Source organism: Salvelinus alpinus, chromosome 12 (assembly GCF_045679555.1).
Source record: "Salvelinus alpinus chromosome 12, SLU_Salpinus.1, whole genome shotgun sequence".
NCBI classification, from domain to species: domain Eukaryota; kingdom Metazoa; phylum Chordata; class Actinopteri; order Salmoniformes; family Salmonidae; genus Salvelinus; species Salvelinus alpinus.
In genome coordinates, this window is record NC_092097.1 from 18,943,100 (window position 1) to 18,968,934 (window position 25,835).

Here is a 25,835-nt window from a genome sequence, read left to right on the forward strand (position 1 = left end):
TGTGATTTTGTTGTCAGCACATTCAACTATGTAAAGAAAAAAGTATTTAATAAGAATATTTCATTCATTCAGATCTAGGATGTGTTATTTTAGTGTTCCCTTTATTTTTTTGAGCAGTGTATATATATATATATATTTATTTATATACACTATGAACTATGAAATAACACATATGGAATCATGTAGTAAGCAAGTGTTAAACAAAGACCAAGTCCATATTATGGCAAGAACAGCTCAAAAAAGCAAAAAGAAACGATCAGACATTTGACCGGTGGAAATCTGTCCTTTGGTCTGATTTTAGATTTTAGGATCCAACAGCCGTGTCTTTGTGAGACTCAGAGAAGGTGAACGGATGATCTCTGCATATGTGGTTCCCACAGTGAAGCATAGAGGTGGTGGTGTGGGGTGCTTTGCTGGTGATACTGTCTGATTTATTTAGAATTCAAGGCACACTTAACCAGCATGGCTACCACAGCATTCTGCAGCGATACGCCATCCCAGCTGGTTTGCGCTTAGTGGGACTATCATTTGCTTTTCAACAGGACAATGACCCAACACATCTCCAGGCTGCGTAAGTGCTATTTGACCAAGGAGAGTGATGGAGTGCTGCATCAGATGACCTGGCCTCCACAATCACCCTTGCTCAGCATATGTGGGAACTTCTTCAAGACTGTTGGAAAAGTATTCCAGGTGAAGCTGGTTGAGCGAATGCCAAGAGTGTGCAAAGCTGTCATCAAGGCAAAGGGTGGCTACTTTGAAGAATCTCAAATATAAAATATATTTAGATGTGTTTACACTTTTTTGGTAACTACATGATTCCATTATTGTTATTTCATAGTTTTGATGTCTTCACTATTATTCTTCAACATAGAAAATAATACAAATAAAAGGAAAACCCTTGAATGAGTAGGTGTCCAAATTTTTGTCTGGTACTAATATACAGTTGAAGTCGGAAGTTTACATACACCTTAGCCAAATACATTTCAACTCAGTTTTTCACAATTCCTGACATGTAATCCTAGTACAAATTCTCTGTCTTAGGTCAGTTAGGATCACCACTTTATTTGAAGAATGTGAAATGTCAGAATAATAGTAGAGAGAAGTATTTATTTCAGCTTTTATTTCTTTCATCACATTCCCAGTGGGTCAGAAGTTTACATACACTCAATTAGTATTTGGTAGCATTGCCTTTAAATTGTTTAACTTGGGTCAAACGTTTCAGGTAGCCTTCCACAATAAGTTGGGTGAATGTTGGCCCATTCCTCCTGACAGAGCTGGTGTAACTGAGTTAGGTTTGTAGGTCTCCTTGCTCGCACACGCTTTTTCAGTTCTACCCACAAACTTTCTATCGGATTGAGGTCAGGGCTTTGTGATGGCCACTCCAATACCTTGACTTTGTTGTCCTGAAGCCATTTTGCCACAACTTTGGAAGCATGCTTGGGGTCATTGTCCATTTGGAAGACCCATTTGCGACCAAGCTTTAACTTCCTGACTGATGTCTTGAGATGTTGCTTCAATATAATCTGCATAATTTTCCATCCTTATGATGCCATTTATTTTGGTAAGTGCCCCAGTCCCTCCTGCATTAAAGCACCCCCACAACATGATGCTGCCACCCCAGTGCAGCATCAGGACAACAAAGTCAACAAAGTCGAGGTATTGGAGTGGCCATCACAAAGCCCTGACCTCAATCCTATAGAACATTTGTGGGGGCAGAAATGAAAAAGTGTGTGCGAGCAAGGAAGCCTACAAACCTGACTCAGTTACACCAGCTCTGTCAGGAGGAATGGGCCAAAATTCACCCAACTTATTGTGGGAAGCTTGTGGAAGTCTACCCGAAACGTTTGACCCAAGTTAAACAATTTAAAGGCAACGCTACCAAATACTAATTGAGTGTATGTAAACTTCTGACCCACTGGGAATGTGATGAAAGATATAAAAGCTGAAATAAAATCAGTCTCTACTATTATTTCACATTCTTAAAATAAAGTGGTGATCCTAACTAACCTAAAACAGGGACTTTTTACTAGGATTACATGTCAGGAATTGTGAAAAACTGAGTTGAAATGTATTTGGCTAAGGTGTATGTAAACGTCCGACTTCAACTGTATATATCTTAGAGGCACCATATGGAGTGTGTGACGCAATGCGGAGCGTCCAGAGGCCAAATCGAACTCTGTACCGCATCGCCATGCACTTCCCAAATTGTGTAACATTGCGCAGGGTTCTGTATAACTCCGCATTGATATGATTGGTTGACTATAGGTGGGGGCGGTACATCCTGTAGAAAACACAAACTCACTTCATGGACAACAGCTCTGCACTGCTCCACAAAGCGCAAGTATGAATGCCCTGACTTCTGCTGAGGCCGTATCACCGTAAATGCTGCATGGCCAATACACTTCTCTCTTCAGAATGCGCTCTCTCCCGCCAATTTGTGCACATTCATTGTTTCATAACTTCATTGTGTAAATTGTTTGTTAGTGTATATCAATTCCCCATTACATATTTCACCAGTAGTACATTTACCGTTAATTCCTATAAATGTCTAATCTAAAATGTTTTACTTTGGTTACGGTCATTTATGTTAATGTCTTCAATATTATTATTTGTCAACCCCTTATCATTGTCGGAGTGGACACATTGTTTGCAGAGTGCACAACCTATGCTACACTTGTGAGAAACAAGCTTTGGTTTATTTTATTCCATTTGTGAGTTTGTCAATTTAGTCATCTTTTGTTTGGAGCACTCCTGTCAAATGTTGAGTTAAGACGCAGAAGTAGACCTATAGAAGTATATAGCCTCGTTATTGTTATTTTATTACTTTTAATTACATTTTTTACTTTAGTTTATTTAGTAAATATTTTCTTAACTATTTCTTGAACTGCATTCTTGGTTAAGGGCTTGTAAGTAAGCATTTCACGAGTATTCGGCTCATGTGACAAATCAACATTTATTTGATTATAGGCTACCTGGCCTGCACGTAAATGTAGACATATAAATGTACCCATTTGGGGATCTGATAGTATTTCTGATTGGCTTAACACACCATCACTAATGATCTGGGGAGCTCCTCAAAGGAATGTTTTCTTCACCTCAAACTGCAAGCAAACAAAGTCTGTTTTTACATCCATTGAAAATTATTTGAAAAATCTTCCCAGTTCTCTCCCTTTCGATAACCACTCAGCGTGAAAGGGAAACATGTCATGCTCTGTGTAATGGCTGTCAAAGTCGTTCTCCTCCTCAGACGAGGAGGAGCATGGATCGGACCAAGATGCGGATTGATAATTGTACATGTTTAATGTAAATAACAAGAAAACACTACAAACTACAAAACAACAAACGTGACATACCTCAAAACAGTCCTGTGTGGTCCAAACACTGACACAGGAAACAAACACCCACAAAAGCCTACTGCCTATGGCTACCTTAAATATGGCTCCCAATCAGAGACAAATGAATGACAGCTGTCTCTGATTGAGACCCAATCTAGGCAGCCATAGACATAACTAGACAACCTAACAAACACTATCCCATACAACACCCATAGACTAACCAAACACACACAACATACAATGCCCACCCCAACTCACGCCCTGACCAACTAAACATAATCAAAATAACATAAAAATAGGTCAGGAACGTGACATAACCCCCCCCTCAAGGTGCGTACTCCGAACGCACCACCAAAAGTCTAGGGGAGGGTCTGGGTGGGCATCTGTCCACGGTGGTGGCTCCGGCTCTGGACGCTGTCCCCACACCACCATAGTCACTCCCCGCTTCCGTATCCCCCACCCAATGACCACCCTCCAACTAAACCCACCTAACTGAAGGGGCAGCATCGGGATAAGGGGCAGCACCGGGATAAGGGGCAGCACCGGGATGAGGGACGGCAGCTCCGGGCTGAGGGACGGCAGCTCCGGGCTGAGGGACGGCAGCTCCGGGCTGAGGGACGGCAGCTCCGGACTGGCTGGCGGATCCTGGCTGGCTGACGGCTCTGGCTGGTCATGGCTGGCTGACGGCTCTGGCTGGTCATGGCTGGCTGACGGCTCTGGCTGGTCATGGCTGGCTGACGGCTCTGGCTGGTCAGATCTGGCGGAAGGCTCTGGCTGATCCGGTCTGGCGGAAGGCTCTGGCTGATCCGGTCTGGCGGAAGGCTCTGGCTGATCCGGTCTGGCGGAAGGCTCTGGCTGATCCGGTCTGGCGGAAGGCTCTGGCTGATCCGGTCTGGCGGAAGGCTCTAGCGGCTCCTGTCTGGCGGACGGCTCTAGCGGCTCCTGTCTGGCGGACGGCTCTGTAGGCTCATGGCAGACGGGCGGCTTTGCAGGCTCATGGCAGACGGGCGGCTTTGCAGGCTCATGGCAGACGGACAGTTCAGACGGCGTTGGGCAGACGGGCAGTTCAGGCGCCGCTGGGCAGACGGGCAGTTCAGGCGCCGCTGGGCAGACGGCAGACTCTGGCCGGCTGAGACGCACTGTAGGCCTGGTGCGTGGTACCGGAACTGGAGGTACCGGGCTGAGGGCACGCACCTTAGGGCGAGTGCGGGGAGAAGGAACAGTGCGTACCGGGCTCTGGAGACGCACAGGAGGCTTGGTGCGTGGTGCCGGAACTGGAGGCACTGGGCTGGAGACACGCACCATAGGGGGAGTGCGTGGAGGAGGAACAGGGCTCTGGAGATGCACTGGAAGCCTGGTGCGTGGTGTAGGCACTGATGGTACTGAGCTGGGGTGGGAAGGTGGCGCCGGATATACCGGACCGTGAAGGAGGACACGTGCTCTTGAGCACCGAGCCTCCCCAACCTTACCAGGTTGAATGGTCCCCGTAGCCCTGCCAGTGCGGCGAGGTGGAATAGCCCGCACTGGGCTATGCAGGCGAACCGGGGACACCACCTGTAAGGCTGGTGCCATGTACGCTGGCCCGAGGAGACGTACTGGAGGCCAGCTACGTTGGGCCGGCTTCATGGCATCCGGCTCGATGCCCAACCTAGCCCTCCCAGTGCGGCAAGGTGGAATAGCCCGCACTGGGCTAAGCACGCGTACTGGGGACACCGTGCGCTTTACCGCATAACACTGACCAGTACGACGCCCTCTCACTCCACGGCAAGCCCGGGGAGTTGGCTCAGATATCCTACCCGGCTTCGCCACACTCCCCTTTAGCCCCCCCCCCCCCAAGAAATTTTTGGGTGAGCCTCTCGGGCTTCCAGCCTCTCATACGTGCTGCCTCCTCATACCAGCGCTCCTGGGCTGTGGCTGCCTCCTTCTCCTCCCGAGAGCGGCGATTCTCTCCCACCTTAGCCCAGGGTCCTTCTCCATTGAAAATTTGCTCCCAACTCCATTCCTCCTCTCTCCATTGCTTTAGTTCTTGCCCTCCTTCCTCAATCCGCTTGGTCCTGTTGTGGTGGGTGTTTCTGTAATGGCTGTCAAAGTCGTTCTCCTCCTCAGACGAGGAGGAGCATGGATCGGACCAAGATGCGGATTGATAATTGTACATGTTTAATGTAAATAACAAGAAAACACTACAAACTACAAAACAACAAACGTGACATACCTCAAAACAGTCCTGTGTGGTCCAAACACTGACACAGGAAACAAACACCCACAAAAGCCTACTGCCTATGGCTACCTTAAATATGGCTCCCAATCAGAGACAAATGAATGACAGCTGTCTCTGATTGAGACCCAATCTAGGCAGCCATAGACATAACTAGACAACCTAACAAACACTATCCCATACACATACAACACCCATAGACTAACCAAACACACACAACATACAATGCCCACCCCAACTCACGCCCTGACCAACTAAACATAATCAAAATAACATAAAAATAGGTCAGGAACGTGACACTCTGATCCAGTGGAAATGTTATAAAAGTGGCCTACCTGATTACTTCTTATCAGTGCTTGACTTGGACTTAAATAGGTTCCGGTACTCATTTTGGGTGCTGGTACTGTTTATATTCAGGTGCAGGAGCTCCACAATATTTTGGAGCTAATATTCTATAAGAGGAACAGGAGCTCAAGCAGTAGAACATTTGAGGTGCCAGTACACAGCTCCGGTGAGCTCTTGCCCAAGTCAAGCACGGCTTCTTATCCCTTGTGCAAATAGCCAAGCTTTGGGCTGGACCCAAAGTTAATAGTTGATACAATGTTTAAAGTTTGTTGCAAACAGCCCATGTGTAGCCAATGTGATTTACAGGATATTATTTTTTATCAGGTTATTTTCTACATGCAGGTTGCAATGTTTTTATTTGTTGGCTTTATGTAGACTACTTTGACATAGTTGGCAATAGAAGTTACTTTTTAGGTTTATCATTTTCATTTGGATATAACCACATGATAATTATTTTGAGATATGAAGACTTAATTATAAATTAAATTGTTTCACGAAAATGTGCATATGAAAACCATAACTGGCATGTCGATCGGTAGAAATGGTAAGATAAATTTGCATTTCACATGAGAAAGGTTGACGACTCCTCGTGTAGCCAATTACCGGCAACTTCAGTAATGTAATGGCAGAATCTGCAAAAGCGAGGAGAATAGTTGGGTCAGGCTAGATTTTTTCTCTCTCCTGGTTATCTAGATCTCTGGCGCCCTCGAGGCATTAGTCTTATTTCATCAAACCGTAAACTCAATGCTTATACTTGATTTTATGAAAACACATAGGGTGTGTCTATATTTGGAAAAATACACTTTTAAAATGTTTGACCAATCGATTGGTCAAAAGAACAGACGACTTTCAGTCAACCAAGTTTTGTGTTGTTATTGGGGATTGCCCTAAAACACTGAGATTTAGAGCTCTGTTTGTTACAGTGACAATAATCTGGATTCATTTCCACTATAGCTGGGGGTGGGAGGGCCAAGAGACCTGAGGTGGCAGAATGAGTGCTCGGGATGGGGTGTAGGGTTTGAGCTGAATGTAGGGAGGGGCAGATCCCCTTGCTGCTCCGTAGGCAAGCACCAGGTCTTGAAGTGGATCCGTGCTTCGACTGGAAGCCAGTGGAGTGGGCGGAGGAGTGGGGTGAGATGGGACAACTTGGGAATGTTGAATAGCAGGCGTGCTGCGGCATTCTGGATAAGTTGCAAGGGTTTGATGGCACAAGCGGGGAGCCCAGCCAACAAAGAGTTGCAGTAGTCCAGACGGTAGATGACAAGTGTCTGGATAAGGACCTGCAATGCTTCCTGTGTGAGGAAAGTTCATACTCTATGAATGTTGTAGCATGAACCTACAGGAGCGAGTCACTACTTTGATGTTTGCAGAGAATGATCAGGTGTTTTCTAGGGTCACGCCAAGGATCTTGGCACACTGGGAGGGGGACACCGTGGAGTTGTCAACCGTGATGGAGAGGTCTTGGAGCGGGAAGACCTTCCCGGGAGGAAGAGCAGCTCCGTCTTGTTGAGGTTGAGCTTGAGGTGGTGGGCCGACATCCAAACTGAGATGTCTGCCAGGCACGTAGAGATTTGTGTTGCCACCTGGGTGTCAGAAGGGGGTAAGAAGACAATAAGTTGAGTGTCATCTGCATAGCAGTGATAGGAGAGATATCATTTGTGAGGATATGAAGGAGCCGAGTGACTTGGTGGATAGAGAAAAGAGGAACGGGCCTAAAACCGAGCCCTGGTATGAGAGGACCTGGTGCAGACACAAATCCTCTCCACGTCACCTGGTAGGTGCGACCTGCCAATATGAGACGCCCAGCCCTGAGAAGGTGGAGAGGAGGATCTGATGGTTCACGGTGTCGAAGGCAGCGGATAGATCTAGGAAGACGAGAACAGCGTGTCAGCTATGTCAGAGTGTAGAGCCTCCATGACACAGAGGAGAGCGGTCTCCGTTGAGTGAGCCGTCTTGAAGTCTGACTGGTTAGCGTCAAGAAGATCGAGAGTGGTAGTCATAGACAGCACACTCAAGTGTTTTGGAAAGAAAAGAAGAGATACCGGTCTGTAGTTTGATGTCAGAGGGGTCGAGTGTTGGTTTCTTGAGGAGGGGAGCGACTCTGACCATCTTCAAATCAGAGGGCACGCAGTCAGTGGTCAGGGATGAGTTGTTGAAGTGAGGAATAATATAAATTATTATAATAATAAATGCTATTTAGCAGACGCTTTTATTCAAAGCGGCTTACAGTCGGGCGTGCATACATTTTACGTATGGGTTGTCCCGGGAATCAAACCCACTACCTGGCGTTACAAGCGCCATGCTCTACCAATTCAGCTACAAAGGACCATGGGAGGTCTCCAGAGATGATCTAGAGAAGGGAGGAGAGAAAACTATCAATGCGTTGGGTAGTTCTTTGTGAGTGGGACCAGTGGACTCAATAGGAGTCAATGAGAAGCGGATGTCTTCAACCTTCTTTTCAAAGTGGCTGACAAAGTCGTCCGCAGAGAGGGAGAAGGGACGGGAAGGAGGATTAGGAAGGAGGAGAAGTTGGAAAAGAGTTTCCTAGGGATAGAGGCAGAAGTGATAGAAAGTGGCTTTAGCAGCAGATACAGAGGAAGAGAAGGTAGATTAGAGGGAGTGGAAGAATGTTGTTTTCTTCCATTTTCGTTCAGCTGCACATACTAGTGAGGCCTGTACACATCCTTAAATCACAAACACAATATAGACCTAGGCTACATAATGACTTCAACTAGCCTAGGCCTACTAGGCTAAGCGTAGTAGAAGGGCTGGGCGATATATGAAATGTATATTTTAGCACAATGTTCCAAATGCCTGTATCACAAGAATATAGTTTCTCTTCATTTTTTAAATGAGCATTCTGTCTTTTTGGTCTCGTCTCCTTTGCTCCTTCTGTGCGGTGTGCACTTTCTCAGTTGCACACAGACACCAAGCCCCTCCCCCTGCCACTCACAACAACGAAAGAGAACTTCTTCCTCTCTGACAGCAAGCGGTTTAAACTCGGTATTTGCATTTGAGGGTTTGGTCCAACAGAATGGGTCATATGGACACCGAAACACATGAGACATTATTAACTCTAATAGAGGAGAAGTTACCCTTTTTATGTCTCAACTCCCAAAAAGTAGAACAGAGAAGTCCCTACAAAAAACAAGCGTATCAATTAACATGATTGTGTAAAATGAATGCTCAGTTTCTGTCGCTGCTACCTGTACCGCTCAGCATTTTAGCCACAGACTGTCAAGTGCTAGCTGTCTAGTCTGTTTTTTATAAATGTGCAATGAGCATAACATTGGAAACTTGTTCTCATTCTGACAAATATGCATCTTCTTAACCAGGTAGGCCACTTGACTTCAATATCTAAACAAAGGGAATAGGCTGTTGTTCAAACAGTTGGAGACAGACAGGAGGGTGTATTCATAACAGTTCAACCGTTCCACCTTGTTAGCAAGCAAATAGATCCAAGTTGGCTAGACATTAAATATAAAGATTAACTGGTTACTCACTAGCACGTGGGCTTGTTCTTGAGAGATTGTTTATGGGACCTGTGTTCATTTTTTCTATAATGCCTGCTACAAGAAGTTGGTCATTACTAGTGGATGTGCATTATGCATGGTTCTGGTTACATTTGTTAAAAAAACTTTCATTTTCTTTGACAGATCAGTGATTATTGGAAAAAAGCAGGTTAGTGAGTCTTATGGATGTGGGAGGCTTATATTTAGTATAGGTATAATTTTAGATGCAGTGTATTGACCTTTAATCATGCAACAAAGCTTATTTTGAGAAACCAAACGTATTTTTTTTAATTAAAGATATACATCATGAATTGTCCATATGTCTATAAAAAAAGTTTTTTTAAACAATTTTTAGGGCGTATCGCTAAGCCCTACATAGTAAGGAACATAGTGTAGGCTCCATTAGCAATGATAGGAGATACCTTACCTCATGGTTCTGTATGGCTCAGTTGGTAGAGCATTGCGCTTGCACCACAAGGGTTGTGTGATCAATTCCCGGGGCCACCCACATTTAAAATGTATGCACGCATAACTAAGACTCTTGATAAAAGCGTCCGCTAAATGGCATATATTATTATTAGAGGAGTTAAGCATAGTTCATTCAAAAGCCACATTTTCCAAATTGTACAACTAGCAAGTAGGCCTAATCACTTTGAAATCCGGAGCCAAAAAATGCCTAAGTTAGTTTGTGTATTTACTGGTTAGCTAGCATTAGCTGCATTAAGTCTACACGCAAATTAATAGTGAGAGTCACTTGGGTCGTTCCACCTCTAAAAGCACAAGAAAGAGGATTTGACACACACCATCTCAGATTGTTCTGAAATCATTTTGGTTATGAGAAACATAAGATGAGCATTCATTCGATATTGTTTCGATTCAAATATAATTTGATCTCTAAGAAATTAACCTAATAGATTGCACCCAAATTGGCAATTTTAATTCATATGATTCATGTCATATTTAATAAATATCCAATTTGGACCAAACTTCTTTCAAAACAATGAGTTAGACATGAGGAATCCAAAGACATGTCAAAAGCCACCCAGGGACTCCCACACCCACAACGAGTATGTAGTATCACTTCTCTATGTCTGACAAGTAGTTGCGGCTCAGAGTACTGTTTCTTCATTCTATGTCATGTATTCTCAGTGAATTTGGTGATGTTTTCTCCCCCTTAGTCATTTAAGTTGTTCGTTTTATGTCCCATCCTACCTCCTGATGTTACTATGTCCTAACCACTAGATGGTGCTGCTTCCTCTATTAGGTGAAAAAGGTTTTAAGAAATACCCCCCTTCAAATGTTAAAGGGATATTTTTACCCTGTAAGCAGGCTATGGACAAGTTATGACAGCAACCCATGCTTTGGTTTCGTTGGCCACTGTGTCAAATTCTAACTTTTTAGCATTTGTGGCAGAAATCCAATGCAAGTCAATGGTACCTACAGTGGGGAGAACAAGTATTTGATACACTGCCGATTTTGCAGGTTTTCTTACTTACAAAGCATGTAGAGGTCTGTAATTTTTATCACAGGTACACTTCAACTGTGAGAGACGGAATCTAAAACAAAAATCCAGAAAATCACATTGTATGATTTTTAAGTAATTAATTTGCATTTTATTGCATGACATAAGTATTTGATACATCAGAAAAGCAGAACTTAATATTTGGTACAGAAACCTTTGTTTGCAATTACAGAGATCATACGTTTCCTGTAGTTCTTGACCAGGTTTGCACACACTGCAGCAGGGATTTTGGCCCACTCCTCCATACAGACCTTCTCCAGATCCTTCAGGTTTCGGGGCTGTCGCTGGGCAATACGGACTTTCAGCTCCCTCCAAAGATTTTCTATTGGGTTCAGGTCTGGAGACTGGCTTGGCCACTCCAGGACCTTGAGATGCTTCTTACGGAGCCACTCCTTAGTTGCCCTGGCTGTGTGTTTCGGGTCGTTGTCATGCTGGAAGACCCAGCCACGACCTATCTTCAATGCTCTTACTGAGGGAAGGAGGTTGTTGGCCAAGATCTCGCGATGCATGGCCCCATCCATCCTCCCCTCAATACGGTGCAGTCATCCTGTCCCCTTTGCAGAAAAGCATCCCCAAAGAATGATGTTTCCACCTCCAAGCTTCACGGTTAGGATGGTGTTCTTGGGGTTGTACTAATCCTTCTTCTTCCTCCAAACACGGCGAGTGGAGTTTAGACCAAAAAGCTCTATTTTTGTCTCATCAGACCACATGACCTTCTCCAATTCCTCCTCTGGATCATCCAGATGGTCATTGGCAAACTTCAGACGGGCCTGGACATGCGCTGGCTTGAACAGGGGGACCTTGCGTGCGCTGCAGGATTTTAATCCATGACGGCGTAGTGTGTTACTAATGGTTTTCTTTGAGACTGTGGTCCCAGCTCTCTTCAGGTCATTAACCAGGTCCTGCCGTGTAGTTCTGGGCTGATCCCTCACCTTCCTCATGATCATTGATGCCCCACGAGGTGAGATCTTGCATGGAGCCCCAGACCGAGGGTGATTGACCGTCATCTTGAACTTCTTCCATTTTCTAATAATTGCGCCAACAGTTGTTGCCTTCTCACCAAGCTGCTTACCTATTGTCCTGTAGCCCATCCCAGCCTTGTGCAGGTCTACAATTTTATCCCTGATGTCCTTACACAGCTCTCTGGTCTTGGCCATTGTGGAGAGGTTGGAGTCTGTTTGATTGAGTGGGTGGACAGGTGTCTTTTATACAGGTAACGAGTTCAAACAGGTGCAGTTAATACAGGTAATGAGTGGAGAACAGGAGGGCTTCTTAAAGAAAAACTAACAGGTCTGTGAGAGCCGGAATTCTTACTGGTTGGTAGGTTTTCAAATACTTATGTCATGCAATAAAATGCGAATTAATTACTTAAAAATCATACAATGTGATTTTCTGGATTTTTGTTTTAAATTCCGTCTCTCACAGTTGAAGTGTACCTATGATAAAAAATTACAGACCTCTACATGCTTTGTAAGTAGGAAAACCTGCAAAATCGGCAGTGTATCAAATACTTGTTCTCCCCACTGTATATTAGTATTTTCACACTTTTTTTCTCACCTTTATTTAACCAGGTAGGCTAGTTGACAACAAGTTCTCATTTACAACTGCGACCTGGCCAAGAATAAAGCAAAGCAGTTCGACACATACAACAACACAGAGTTACACATGGAATAAACAAACATACAGTCAATAATACAGTAGAAAAAAAGTCTATATACAGTGTGCGCAAATTAGGTAAGATAAGGGAGGTAAGGCAATAAATAGGTTATGGTGGCGAAGTAATTACAATATACCAATTAAACACTGGAGTGATTGATGTGCAGAAGATGAATGTGCAAGTGGAGATACTGGGGTGCAAAGGAGCAAGATAAATAAATAAATACAGTATGGGGATGAGGTAGTTGGATGGGTTATTTACAGGTGGGCTATGTACAGGTGCAGTGATCTGTGAGCTGCTCTGACAACAGGTGCTTAAAGCAAGTGAGAGAGATATGAGTCTCCAGCTTCAGTGATTTTTGCAGTTTGTTCCAGGCATTGGCAGCAGAGAACTGGAAGGAAAGGTGGCCAAAGGAGGAATTGGCTTTGGGGATGACTAGTGAGATATACCTGCTGGAGTGCGTGCTACGGGTGGGTGCTGCTATGGTGACCAGTGAGCTGAGATAAGGCGGGGCTTTACCTAGCAGAGACTTGTAGATGACCTGGAGCTAGTGGGTTTGGCAACGAGTATGAAGCGAGGGCCAGCCAACGAGAGCATACAGGTCGCAATGGTGGGTAGTATATGGGGCTTTGGTGACAAAACGGATGGCACTGTGATGGACTGCATCCAATTTATTGAGTAGAGTGTTGAGTAGGCTATTTTGTAAATGACATCGCCAAAGCCGAGGATCGGTAGGATGGTCAGTTTCACGAGGGTATGTTTGGCAGCATGAGTGAAGGATGCTTTGTTGCGAAATAGGAAGCCAATTCTAGATTTAATTTTGGATGATTGGAGATGCTTAATATGAGTCTGGAAGGAGAGTTTACAGTCTAACCAGACACCTAGGTATTTGTAGTTGTCCACATATTCTAAGTCAGAACCGTCCAGAGTAGTGATGCTGGATGGGCGGGCAGGTGCGGGCAGCAATCGGTTGAAGAGCATGCATTTAGTTTTACTTGCATTTAAGAGCAGTTGGAGGCAACAGAAGGAGATTTGTATGGCATTGAAGCTCGTCTGGAGGTTAGTTAACACAATGTCCAAAGAAGGGCCAGAAGTATACAGAATGGTGTCGTCTGCGTAGAAGTGGATCAGAGAATCACCAGCAGCAAGAGTGACATCATTGATGTATACAGAGAAGTCGGCCAGAGAATTGAACACTGTGGCACCCCCATAGAGACTGCCAGAGGTCCAGACAACAGGCCCTCCGATTTGACACACTAAACTCTATCAGAGAAGTAGTTGGTGAACCAGGCGAGGCAGTCATTTGAGAAACCAATTGCTGTTTAGTCTGCTGATAAGAATGTGGCCAGGTCGATGAATACGGCTGCACAGTAATGCAGATCATATCTGCATTCATATCCAAATCATCCTAAAGTATCGAAAAAATGTATGTGGAACTTACTTATAGATGGATATGAAGCCTGAAAATGCTAATATAGGTACCATTGACTTGCATTGGATTTAGGCCACAAATGCTAAAAAGTTAGCATTTGAAATAGTGGCCAGGTAAACAAATCCAAAGCATGGGTTGCTGTCATACCTTGTCCATAGACTGCATACAGAGTACGGAAACAAATATGTCATTTTGTAATTGGGGTCAACTATCCCTTTAACATTGAGGGGGAGGATTCTTTTAAAAAAGGAACAGCATCCTCTCGTGGTTCAGAACATGGTAATATCAGGAGGTAGGATGGGACATAAGCCTAACAACTTCAATGACTAATTTCTCTGAACAGGGGGGAAAAAACAATCTTCAAATTCACAGAGAATACATTACATAGAATGAAGAAACAATACTCTGAGCCGCAAATCTACACTACTTGTCAGCCAACTGACACTACATACTGGTTGTTGGGGTGGGGTTGGTGTGGGGTGTGGCAGTCCATGAGTGGCTTTTGACCATTTATTTGGATTCCTCATGTCTTACTCATTGATAGAAAAAAGTTTGGCACTAATAGGATGATAGGTACTATATTTATTCAATATTATATTCATCCTATAAAATTGCCAATTTGGGTGCAATCAATTAGCTTAATTTCTCAGATATCAAATAATATTTCAAGGGTCTCCCGAGTGCCACAGTGGTCTAAGGCACTGCATCACAATGCTAGCTGTGCCACTAGAGATCCTGGTTAGAGTCCAGGCTCTGTTGTAGCCAGCTGCAACCGGAACACCCATGGGGCGCCGCACAATTGGCCCAGCGTCGTCCAGGTTAGGGGAGGGTTTGGCCGGCCGGGATGTCTTTGTCCCATTGCACTCTAGCGACTCCTGTGGCAGGCTGGGCGCATGCACGCTGACAAGGTCACTAGTTGTATAGTGTTTCCGCCGACACATTGGTGCGGCTGGCTTCTGGGTTAAGCAGGTATTGTGTCAAGAAGCAGTGCAGCTTGGCTGGGTAGTGTTTCGGAGGACGCACGGCTCTCGACCTTCGCTTCTCCCGAGTCTGTACGGGACAAGACTGTAACTACCAATTGGATACCACGAAATTAGGGACAAAAAGGGATTAAAATATATATATATATCAACAAAATAACATTGCAGGAATGCTAATCTTATCTGTTTCTAACTACAGAAACGATTTCAGAACAATCTGAGATGGTGGGTGACATGGAGCGAAAACAATTACTAATCAAGAACATTAGCTATCTAGTAGGTCAAATGTATTATTTGAGTAAATTACATGTTTGTGTCAAAATAATGAAAAAGATTTACAGCAACAGGAACAAAAAATATTAAGCCTGTTTTACACAATGTCTTTAGGCTACTTTTGGTTTGGTTTGTCAGTTACACTAATCAAAAACCAACGCACACTAGAATCATGCAAATAACTGTCCATATGAACCACACAACATTGTGGCACATAGCATAATTTACGCATAATTTACACTCCATTGAGACAAGCTTAAAAGTAACATCATACTTACTCATGTTTAATAGTGGCTCATCGAGGGGAAAAAAGAAAAAATGACACTTGTCATCTGACAGCTGATGGTGGCATTGACATTGTACTGTGAAGTGCACATCCCTCAACGATTATGTTCACAAGTTCAACAATTTGTCTAATTACCCTACATTTGCACTAATTAATTAAAGTTAGCTGCTAAAATAAGGCACAAAAAAACGAGTTGGCCAAGTAGCCAATAGCTTGCCAGAAACAGAAGTTAAACACGTTAACGTTATGTCTATGTGAAGTTAACTAGTTAGCTAAACAACATAGTTAAATGGTAGCTAGGTATTAGTTGAACCAGTATCTGGGCAGAGGAGACGATGAACTCGTCATATTCATCGTCTCCTCTGCCCAGATACTGGTTCTGGTATCAGTATATTAGATACTAATATTATATTAGTTAGGGACTGTACTTGCATCTCAGACTGACACCATGGGCAAATTGACAGTTGGCTAGCTAACGTTAGCTCTGGGAATGTTGGATTCCAGATTGCATCACTTAAAACCAAGTGAATAACATGACATAACTCATGACATAACTACAGATTCAAACACAAAATATATAATCTGACTGTGAAATTAGCTGTAAAAGATGCCCATCTCACCAAAATGTAGCTATATTTGCAATCAATCGAAGAGTGTCTAACATTAGCGCTAGCCCAAGTAAGCTTGCTAGCTAGCTAGCTGGCCATGTCTTCCAATGAAGCTGGCAAAAGCACAGCATAAGTAATTAACAGCCTTAATAGGAACATTATGTATTTGCACTTACAAGGGTCCTGGACGTTGGGGGTGCAAATATGATGGCAGATAGGTGAAAATCTGTTGAATGTGGCAGATATTAAAGTAAGAAGATCGTGAAAAAAAGAACGAATGCAATGCTCACTGACTGTGGAGGTCTTTACCAGGTGCTTCCATGTCTGTTTACCAGAATGCATTCTGGGACGCAGACGTCACTTCACCAGCACGCACGCACGTCGCTGACCTGCCAGCACGCGGTTTCAAAGATCTGAAACTGGTGCCATTTTGTGTCTTCTCAAAGGGGCCAAGTAACAATTTTCAGCAAAATAAATGCACCGTAATGGTGAACGAAGAGGGCAGTTTCATGTGAGTCGCATGCTGTCACAATTAACACGAGGCCTTTTGACCAATCCGTGTCTTTTTTTTTTTTTATAAAGGTGGGGCATTTCCAGTAGCCATGTTTATTGGTGCCACAGAGTTTCCAATCTTGTCTTTGTTGGATCTGTCAAGACAACTGGGAATTCGAGGAAAAAACGAGGTCAAATCATGGCGCCAGTGATCTTCAGCTCTGAGCTCTAAGAAGATTTTCTGACTGGAATTCCGAGTTGGATGAACGTTCACATCTATTTTTCACAGTCGGAGTTCTTTTTTTAACGAGTTCCCAGTTGTCTTGAACGCACTGAAGTCGAAGATTTCAGAGTTCTCACGTCCGAGTTGTTTTAGCGCAGCATATTTCCTTGAACAAATAAAGTTTTATTCAAAGAAGAAACTGTTCGTGCTGGGCAAATGGGTGCTGTAACTGATGGTAATATTGTTTGATATTTCCCAATGTTTTGAAATTGGTTTCTTAATCATGAAGCAGCTACCTGTCTTAAATAGTTCTGCATCTTTGAAATGGACATTTTAATATTTTATTGAAGGCCTCAACTACATTGTTTGGCTGGCTAACGTTCGCTAGCTACCGTTACATGTATTTGTTAGCTATGCAAGCTAATTAATCATTATGTTCAGTATTTCATGAGTACGTGGTGATGGCGAAACACACGAGATATGTAGCGCCTAACCACATCATTTTGCATAAGTGTGCATGGCGGACCTTTTTGAGTTTGTCATGAGCAACCAGTGTGAATGTAGTTTAGCAGCCATGAAGCTAAAGTTAGCTTGCAAAGGTTGTTGGTCTGGAGGTGGTCAATGTGCTCATTGCTAACTTCTCCATTACAGACGAAGTTATTCGAAAACGTCTTCTCATTGATGGAGACGGAGCTGGAGACGACAGACGTATCAATGTTCTGTTGAAGAGCTTTACCAAATGGTGCAATTCAACTGGGTCTCCTGAAGAAGGGTAAATGTGACTGCTTTGCCCTGCCCTGTGTGATAAGCCTACTAGCTAACGTTAGCTACCACCAATCATTGCTTTCAAGGAGAGGTTGATTTGACTGACAATGTATTTGTGTTTTATTTAACCTTTTGTTCTAACAGATAAGACACATTGAGACCTAGGTCTCTTTTTCAAATGCACCCAGTATAATACAACACAAATATACACATGATATGGATGGGTGGATAGATGTAAAGCACAAATAGAACATCACAGATCACCAAGAAAAACAGATCCCTCCACAAAAATAAGTCCCCAATCAGTACTTTAAATTGCCCTAACAGCACTAGAACATCAAGATGAAATGTCTTTTAGAATTTTGTTCCAGCAGTATGGGGCATTAAAACTTAAAGCAGATTTACCTAGCTCGGTGGAGAACCTAGGAACCTCGAGTTAACCAATCCTGTGAAGGGGTTCGGCAAGGTCCTTGTAAACAAAAAGGAGTAATGTAGAGATCTACGGGTCTTTAGTGAAGTCCAGCCAACCGTTTGATGAATATTAAAACTGTCACCTGTAACCAAATAAAGGGCTCTATGCTTCCATTCAGCCGCAAGAGCATAAGTGAGGTCGGCAACTGATGTTTGGCGATTAGGCCTGGCACGCAGTCAGCTTTCAAATTCATCCAAAATGTGTTTGAAGGGTTTTATGTCATGTTTCTGTGCAGGCCAGTCAAGTTCTTCCACACCAATCTTGACAACCCATTTCGGTATGGACTTCCCTTTGTGCACGGGGGCGTTGTCATGCTGAAACAGGAGAGTGTCATCCCCAAACTGTTACCACAAAGTTGGAAGCACAGAATCGTCTAGAATGTCATTGTATGCTCTAGCGTTAAGATATTCCCTTCACTGGAACTAAGGGGCCTAGCCCAAACCATGAAAAACAGCTCCTGGCCATTATTGCGCCTCCACCTAACTTTTACAGGTGGCACTATGCATTGGGGCAGGCATCGTTCTCCTGGTATCCGCCTAACCCAGATTTGTCCGTCACACTGCCAGATTGTGAAGCATGATTCATCACTCCAGAGAACGCGTTTCCACTGCTCCAGAGTCCCATGGCGGCGAACTTTACACCACTCCAGCTTGTATGTGGCTGCTCGGCCATGGAAACCCATTTCATGAAGCTGCCGACCAGCAGTTATTTTGCTGTCGTTTCTTCCAGAGGCAGTTTGGAACGTGGTAGTGAGTCTTGCAACCGTGGACAGACTATTTTTACGCACTTCAGCACTCGGCGGTCCTGTTCTGTGAACTTGTGTGGCCTACCACTTCACGGCTGCGCTGTTGTTGGTCCCAGAGCAACACTTCCATTTCACAGTAAAATCACTTACCGGGGTAGCTGTAGCAGGGCAGAAATTTGACGAACTGACTTGTTGGGATGGTGGCATCCTATGACAGTGCCACGTTGAAAGTCACTGAGCACTTCAGTAAGCCTGTTCTACTGCCAATGTTTGCCTATGGAGATTGTGTGCTCAACATTATACACCTGTAATCAATGGATGTGACCCAAATAGCCAAATCCATTAATTTGAAGGGGTGTCCACATAGTTTTGTATATATATATATATATAGTATAGATTCATTTTTAACAGATTGACCAATGGTGTTTGACTTTCATTGAAGTTTACATCAACTTTTATGTAAACTATCTCAAAGTGAAATTGTAATGTATTCCTCTTTGCAGATTCACACAGTACCAGAGGATGTTGGGTACATTGGCACAATGTGAATTCTCAATGGGGAAGACCTTGCTGGTGTATGACATGAACCTCCGGGAAATGGAAAACTATGAGAAAATATACACAGACATTGGTGAGAGAAATGACACTGGCATCTCAGTCCTTTACACAAGGGTTCCGAACTTGTTCCTGGACCGAGTTTAGGCATCCCTGCATTACACTGTTCTACTGTCAGAACTTATAATCATGCCATATTTGATTCTCTTTCTCTTCAGAACAAAACATCACGTCAGCACATGATAAAATATCAGAATGCAAAAAGGAGATCCAGAGGGCAAAGAGAATACGAAAGAATCGTCAAGGTGAGGTTAACCCGGGTTCACTTAAATATGTATTAAAGTGCAAGATGGCTATATACTTTTTGTGGAAATTATCTATTTTTTAACTTGCACAATTTGATTAGTCTTGTGTCAGTACTTTAATACAGGAATCTGTTACTGGAGTAGACTTAAATGTTGCTGGTGTCCTTTAATTTTGCAGAGTATGATGCACTGGCAAAGGTCATCCAGCAACATCCAGATCGCCATGAAACACTGAAGTGAGTGTACTGCCTCTTTTTTCTACACGTTTTAATGGAGGCAGCCAACATGTACAGGTATACATGTACATGCCGATATTCATTTAGATTTTAAATGTGATCTTTTTTTCATTTTTTTTCACCACAGGCAGTTGGAGGCACTTGACAAAGAGCTCCAGCAGTTGTCTCACATCAAAGAGAATGTGGAAGATAAGGTAGGCCTGTTTCCTGTGTGTTTTATTTGACTATCTTATCGACTAATCTGTGCCCCCGCACATTGATTTTGTACCGGTACACCCTGTATATAGCCTTGTTAATGTTATTTTATTGTTGCTCTTTAAGAAATAAATATTTGTCTTTTACTTCAGTTTATTTTAGTAAATACTTAAAACACTTATTTTTCTTTAAACTGCATTGTTGGTTAAGCGCTTGTAAGTAAGCATTTCACTGTAAGGTCTACACCTACTTTTCGGCGCATTTGACAAATAACATTTTATTTAATTATAGATTTGTATGGTGTCTTCTTAATATATTGTCTGTTTGTCCCTCAGCTGGAGTTGAGGAAGAAACAGTTCCATGTGCTCCTCAGTACCATCCAGGAACTACAGCAGACACTGGAGAGTAAGTATGACTGTTGGCGTTGTGCTCTCCTATGGCAAGATGGGCTATGGGTATGCTGGACTGTGTGTCGGTCATTATACAAGGGGTGGGTCTGGTCCTGAATGTTAATTTGTTAACTGCATTCCAGACGGTTTCTATTCCAAAAGTTACCACCAGCTAAATCGATGACGTCAAAATGCTATTTACTCTGTTCCATCTGACTGCGCAATCCACTGTCTCGACAGTCCAGCCATTCACTTTATAAACTCGCCACTTTAAATAGCACCTAGACATTCTCACATTTTAGACTAACATTTAGTTTTCAACAGCGGATATTTCTATAAACCTTGCTGTCTGTCTCTGACATTTGCAACATTGTTTCAATATTCAAATTCGATCTCCAGATATCCCATAGTAATGAATGTGTCGGGATGAGGCAGGCAGGCAGCGTTGTCAGCCAGTTGAATCATAATTTTTATGGCTGTTCGCTACCGGTCAAAAGTTTTTGAACACCTACTCATTCAAGGGTTTTTCTTTATTTTTACTATTGTATACATTGTAGAGTAATAGTGAAAACAAACGATGAAATAACACATATGGAATCATGTAGTAACCAAAAAAGTGTTAAATAGATCAAAATATATTTTGAGATTCTTTAAATAGCCACCCTTTGCCTTGATGACAGCTTCACACACTCTTGGCATTCTCTCAACCAGCTTCACCTGGAATGCTTTTCCAACAGTCTTGAAGGAGTTCTCTCATGCTGAGCTCTTGTTGGCTGCTTTTCCTTCACTCTGCGGTCTGACTCATCCCAAACCATCTCAATTTGGTTGAGGTCGGGGGATTGTGGAGGCCAGGTCATCTGATGCAGCACTTCATCACTCTCCTTGGTAAAATAGCCCTAACACAGCCTGGAGGTGTGTTGGGTCATTGTCCTGTTGAAAAACAAATGATAGTCCCACTAATCACACACCAGATGGGATGGCGTATTGCTGTGGTAATCATTCTGGTTAAGTGTGCCTTGAATTCTAAATAAATCAGTGTCACCAGCAGAGCACCCCCACACCATAACACCTCCATGCTTTACGGTGGGAAATACACATGCGGAGGTCATCCACCGGTCTAATGTCCATTGCTCGTGTTTCTTGGCCCAAGCAAGTCTCTTCTTATTGGTGTCCTTTAGTAGTTTCTTTGTAGCAATTTGACCATGAAGGCCTGATTCTCCTCTGAACAGTTGATATTGAGATGTGTCTGTTACTTGAACTCTGAAGCATTTATTTGGGCTGCAATTTCTGAGGCTGGTATCTCTAATGAACTTATCATCTGCAGCAGAGGTAACTGGGACTTCCATTCCTGTGGTGGGCCTCATGAGAGCCAGTTTCATCATAGCGCTTTATGGTTTTTGCGACTGCACTTGAAGAAACTTTCAAAGTTCTTGACATTTTCCGGATTGACTGACCTTAAGGCACACCTGTTAATTGATATACATTCCAGGTGACTACCTCATGACGCTGGTTTAAAGAATGCCAAGAGTGTGCAAAGCTGTCATCAAGGCAAAGGGTGGCTATTGGAAGAATCTCAAATATATAATATATTTTGATTTGTTTAACTTTTCTTGGTTACTAGATGATTCCATATCAAAATTATGAAATAACACATGTCTTCACTATTATTCTACAATGTAGAAAATAGTAAAAAAAAAAAAAAACCCTTGAATGAGTAGGTGTTTTAACTTTTGACCGGTAGTTTTGTATGTATACACTATCAATACAACAGGTCAAACGAAACGAAGTGCAGTTAGTTTGCGGTCTTTCCAGCTTCAGTTTGAAGATATTGTGTCAGCGGTGTTGTTGGCTAGCTCCTCTAAAGAAGTGTCTTGACGATTTGAGAATATTTTCTATGCCAGGCGAAATCATGCCACCATTAGCTCATTGTTATGGACATTTCCAAATAAATGTCACCTAGAAAACAGCTTTAACAAATGAAAATGCCGCTACTTTGCTCTTCTGGCTGCACTTTTTGCCGTGACTTCGTCTCGGGCCTAACACCAGTACCAATATATCCTCCAAACATCGGCTTCTCAGGCATTATTACTTAAGTGATTGAGATCCACTACCCTTCTGTAATTCTGTTTTATGGATTCTGTTTTCTCAGATGATGAAAAGTCAGAGAATGATGACACTCAGGAAAGCTCCATGGAGAATGGAGAATGAATTCATCTCGGCTGTCAATGTAATTTAGTTAGGTACAATGTTTGATAATACTTTTCATTTGAACAATGAAGTTTCACTTGTGTTGACATTTTGTTTTTATAATACCTGTATGTATTTTTGCTGAATAAAGTTGTCAATTGCTCTTCCACATTCTCTCTCATTAGAATGTCAGTGGGGTTAGGGAGGTTTTATGAACAAGCTGTCACTGGGTGGGAGTGTAGCCAGGGGTTATTGTTTTCCTATATTCACCTTGGCACTAACATGACTTTGGTTTGAGGATCCTCTCACAAATGTATGTGTGTGTATATATACTGCTCAAAAAAATAAAGGGAACACTTAACCTGTTGAGGACAAGGGGGTGCTGTTTTCACTTTTGGAGAAAATCGTATGATATTTAAACGGCCTCGTACTCAATTCTTGCTCGTACAATATGCATATTATTATTACTATTGGATAGAAAACAGTCTCTAGTTTCTAAAAACGTTTGAATTATTTCTCTAAGTGAAACAGAACTCCTTTTACAGACCATTTCCTAACCGGAAGTGAGATTTCCAAAAGCGAACTCTCTCTTCAGGAGCTTGTCTATAAAAGGGCATGTCACTTATGACTGTAGAAACACGTCATACGCCTTCGCCTGGGTGTAATGCGGAAGTGAGAGAAAAAATCAGTTGATTATCTCGACCAGGGACTGAACACAACCTCTTGGACTGAGACGTGCGCACTTTTATTTATTTCCTGGGCGCGAAGTCGGACCTGTACTCGGCTCATTGAAGAACCTTTTTAAAGGTGAATATGATCTCTGGCTTCGATTTTCTTTGATACATGTCACAATATCATCTTAAAGTATGTTTTTTCAATATAGTTTAATTATATTATTGAAATTTATTCTGGACTTTAGACGTGATGCGTCGCAAGAATTGGTTCAAGAACGAGAGGCTAGCAATGCTAGCTAATGGTGCTTGCTAATTCTGAGGGAAATCGTTCGTTATGGATCCAAATAAAGTCGGTTCTGAACAAAGGACCCCTTGGAGAACATTCTGATGGAAGATCAACAAAGATAAGGACCCAATTTGGGATGCTTTTTCATATATCTGTCGAACTGTGCTATGCTACCGTTTGACTAGAATCACTGCTGCTGTGTGCTAGCTATTGTAGTAAGCTAATATAACGATATATTGTGTTTTCGCTGTAAAACACTTCAAAAATCGGAAATATTGGCTCTGTTCACAAGATCTTATTCTTTCATTAGCTATCCACCATATATTGTTCTGAAATGTTTTATGATGTGTAATTAGTAGTTGACGTTGGTGTCTGTATTTTCTCTGGCTACTGCCGTGCGATTTCTGACTGTAGCTGTGATGGTGGCTATGATGGTAGCAGTAATGTAAAACTGATTTATAGCTAAAATATGCACATTTTTCGAACAAAACAGATTTATTGTGTAACATGTTATAGGACTGTCATCTGAGGGAGTTTTTTCTAGGTTATTTAGGTTGGTTCTAGGTTAGTTAGGTTAGCTACTTGCATGCTACCGTTGCTGTGAAAAACTGTCTGTTTGTCTTTTGTATTTGGTGGTGAACTAACATAAATATATGTGGTGTTTTCGCTGTAAAACACTTCAACAATCGGAAATATTGTCTGTATTCACAAGATATTTGTCTTTCATTAGCTATCCACCATATATTTGTCTGAAATGTTTTATGATGTGTAATTAGGTAGTTGGTGTCTGTATTTACTCTGGCTACTCCCGTGCGATTTCTGACTGTAGCTATGATGGTAGCAGTAATGTAAAACTGATTTATAGCTAAAATATGCAATTTTTTTGAACAAAACATAGATTTATTGTGTAACATGTTATAGGACTGTCATCTGAGGTAGTTTTTTCTAGGTTATTTAGGTTGGTTCTAGGTTAGTTAGGTTGGCTTGTGCATGCTACCTGCAGCCTACTTGTGCTGTGAAAAATGTCTGTCTTTTTTTATTTGGTGGTGACCTAATGTAACAGATGTATAGTGTACTCTCCATGCGTTGTGTTTTAAAATAATAAATCACTTCGGCCAGTGGTCCCAGTTGAACATCATTTATTTCTGTGATTAAATGGGAAACAGCACGTTAGTTGTGCAGGACTTAACAGTGATGATGGCTGTCGATGGCAAAATCCCTCGCATCACATTTTCATACTGGGCGAACAAAATATAACGTGTAAATACCTGTGATTAAATGGGAAACAGCACGTTAGTTGTGCAGGACTTAACAGTGATGATGGCTGTCGATGGCAAAATCTGTAGCATGAAGACAACTGTGTTAGCCGTGGCTTATGTGACCATGACATCGGTGTATGCTAGCTAACACAATTATTTACAGCAATCATATGCCAAAGCACATCCCAGAAAGCCCCTCAATCCCTAACAGGTACCATATAACCACACATGTATAAAATCAGTAACGTACAGCAAATTTGTACACATTGTAAAATAGAAAATAGAAAACAGTATTCAGAACGTGACCTACCCCTCGCATCACATTTTCATACTGGGAAGACCTGACGTTCGCGATCTCCCCCTATCTGCAAGCGGGGCCAATCACAACACCCCTTATTGTCATCAGAGTTGAACTAACCAATAAGAATGCTTGAACATCAAATACACATTTCTTTAGAGGCAAGTGGAAACATAACCAACCCTGTTACATTCTCCCCTGCTGAATTACACTTGCATACTACAAAGAAACTAAATGAGGTATGCAATACCTTGCAATACATATGTCACCAAATATTCCAGTGCAAAGACTATTCTCTAAAGAGAATTAGGGGAATTCAAAGACCCCGTAGGAAAACATGCCTGTTACATGTTCAGTACACTCTGACAATAAGAACCTCAGACAGAAAAAAAAAACCTTGGCCTACATGACCCCTGACCCATTACCTCTATAGGGTCTCTTGAAAGTTAAAAGTAAAAAAAAAAAAATGTGGCTATAGACTTGGATTCTAATCCTACACCCACACAGGTACTCTAATGAATTCTGTATGAAAAACCCTCTGTGTCTGCATAGTCTCAATGAGTCTCACTGGGCGTTTCCTAACTCGACC

The 25,835-nt window shown here is 42.6% G+C and overlaps 2 protein-coding genes across 4 annotated transcripts in view; one reads left to right on the forward strand and one right to left on the reverse strand.

The window, feature by feature from the left end:
• Window positions 1-16,496, reverse strand: part of LOC139535644 (ataxin-7-like) — a 59,581-nt gene extending 43,085 nt beyond the window's left edge. Inside the window, exon 1 of one of the 3 annotated variants that reach the window (XM_071335260.1) lies at window positions 16,342-16,496. The gene's annotated coding sequence lies outside the window, so the exon portion shown is untranslated. Of the gene's footprint in view, window positions 1-12,486; window positions 15,507-15,549 lie in introns of those variants that run through there. The other 2 variants (XM_071335259.1, XM_071335261.1) reach the window with 2 other exon arrangements.
• Window positions 16,497-16,529: 33 nt separating this feature from the next.
• thoc7 (THO complex 7) lies at window positions 16,530-22,898 on the forward strand. Its single transcript, XM_071335266.1, has 8 exons — window positions 16,530-17,115; window positions 17,532-17,652; window positions 19,366-19,493; window positions 19,636-19,722; window positions 19,901-19,958; window positions 20,086-20,152; window positions 20,489-20,558; window positions 22,692-22,898. Exons 1-8 carry the CDS (start codon window positions 17,097-17,099, stop codon window positions 22,748-22,750), a joined length of 609 nt encoding a protein of 202 aa, XP_071191367.1. The 5' UTR covers window positions 16,530-17,096; the 3' UTR covers window positions 22,751-22,898.
• Window positions 22,899-25,835: the final 2,937 nt, after the last annotated feature.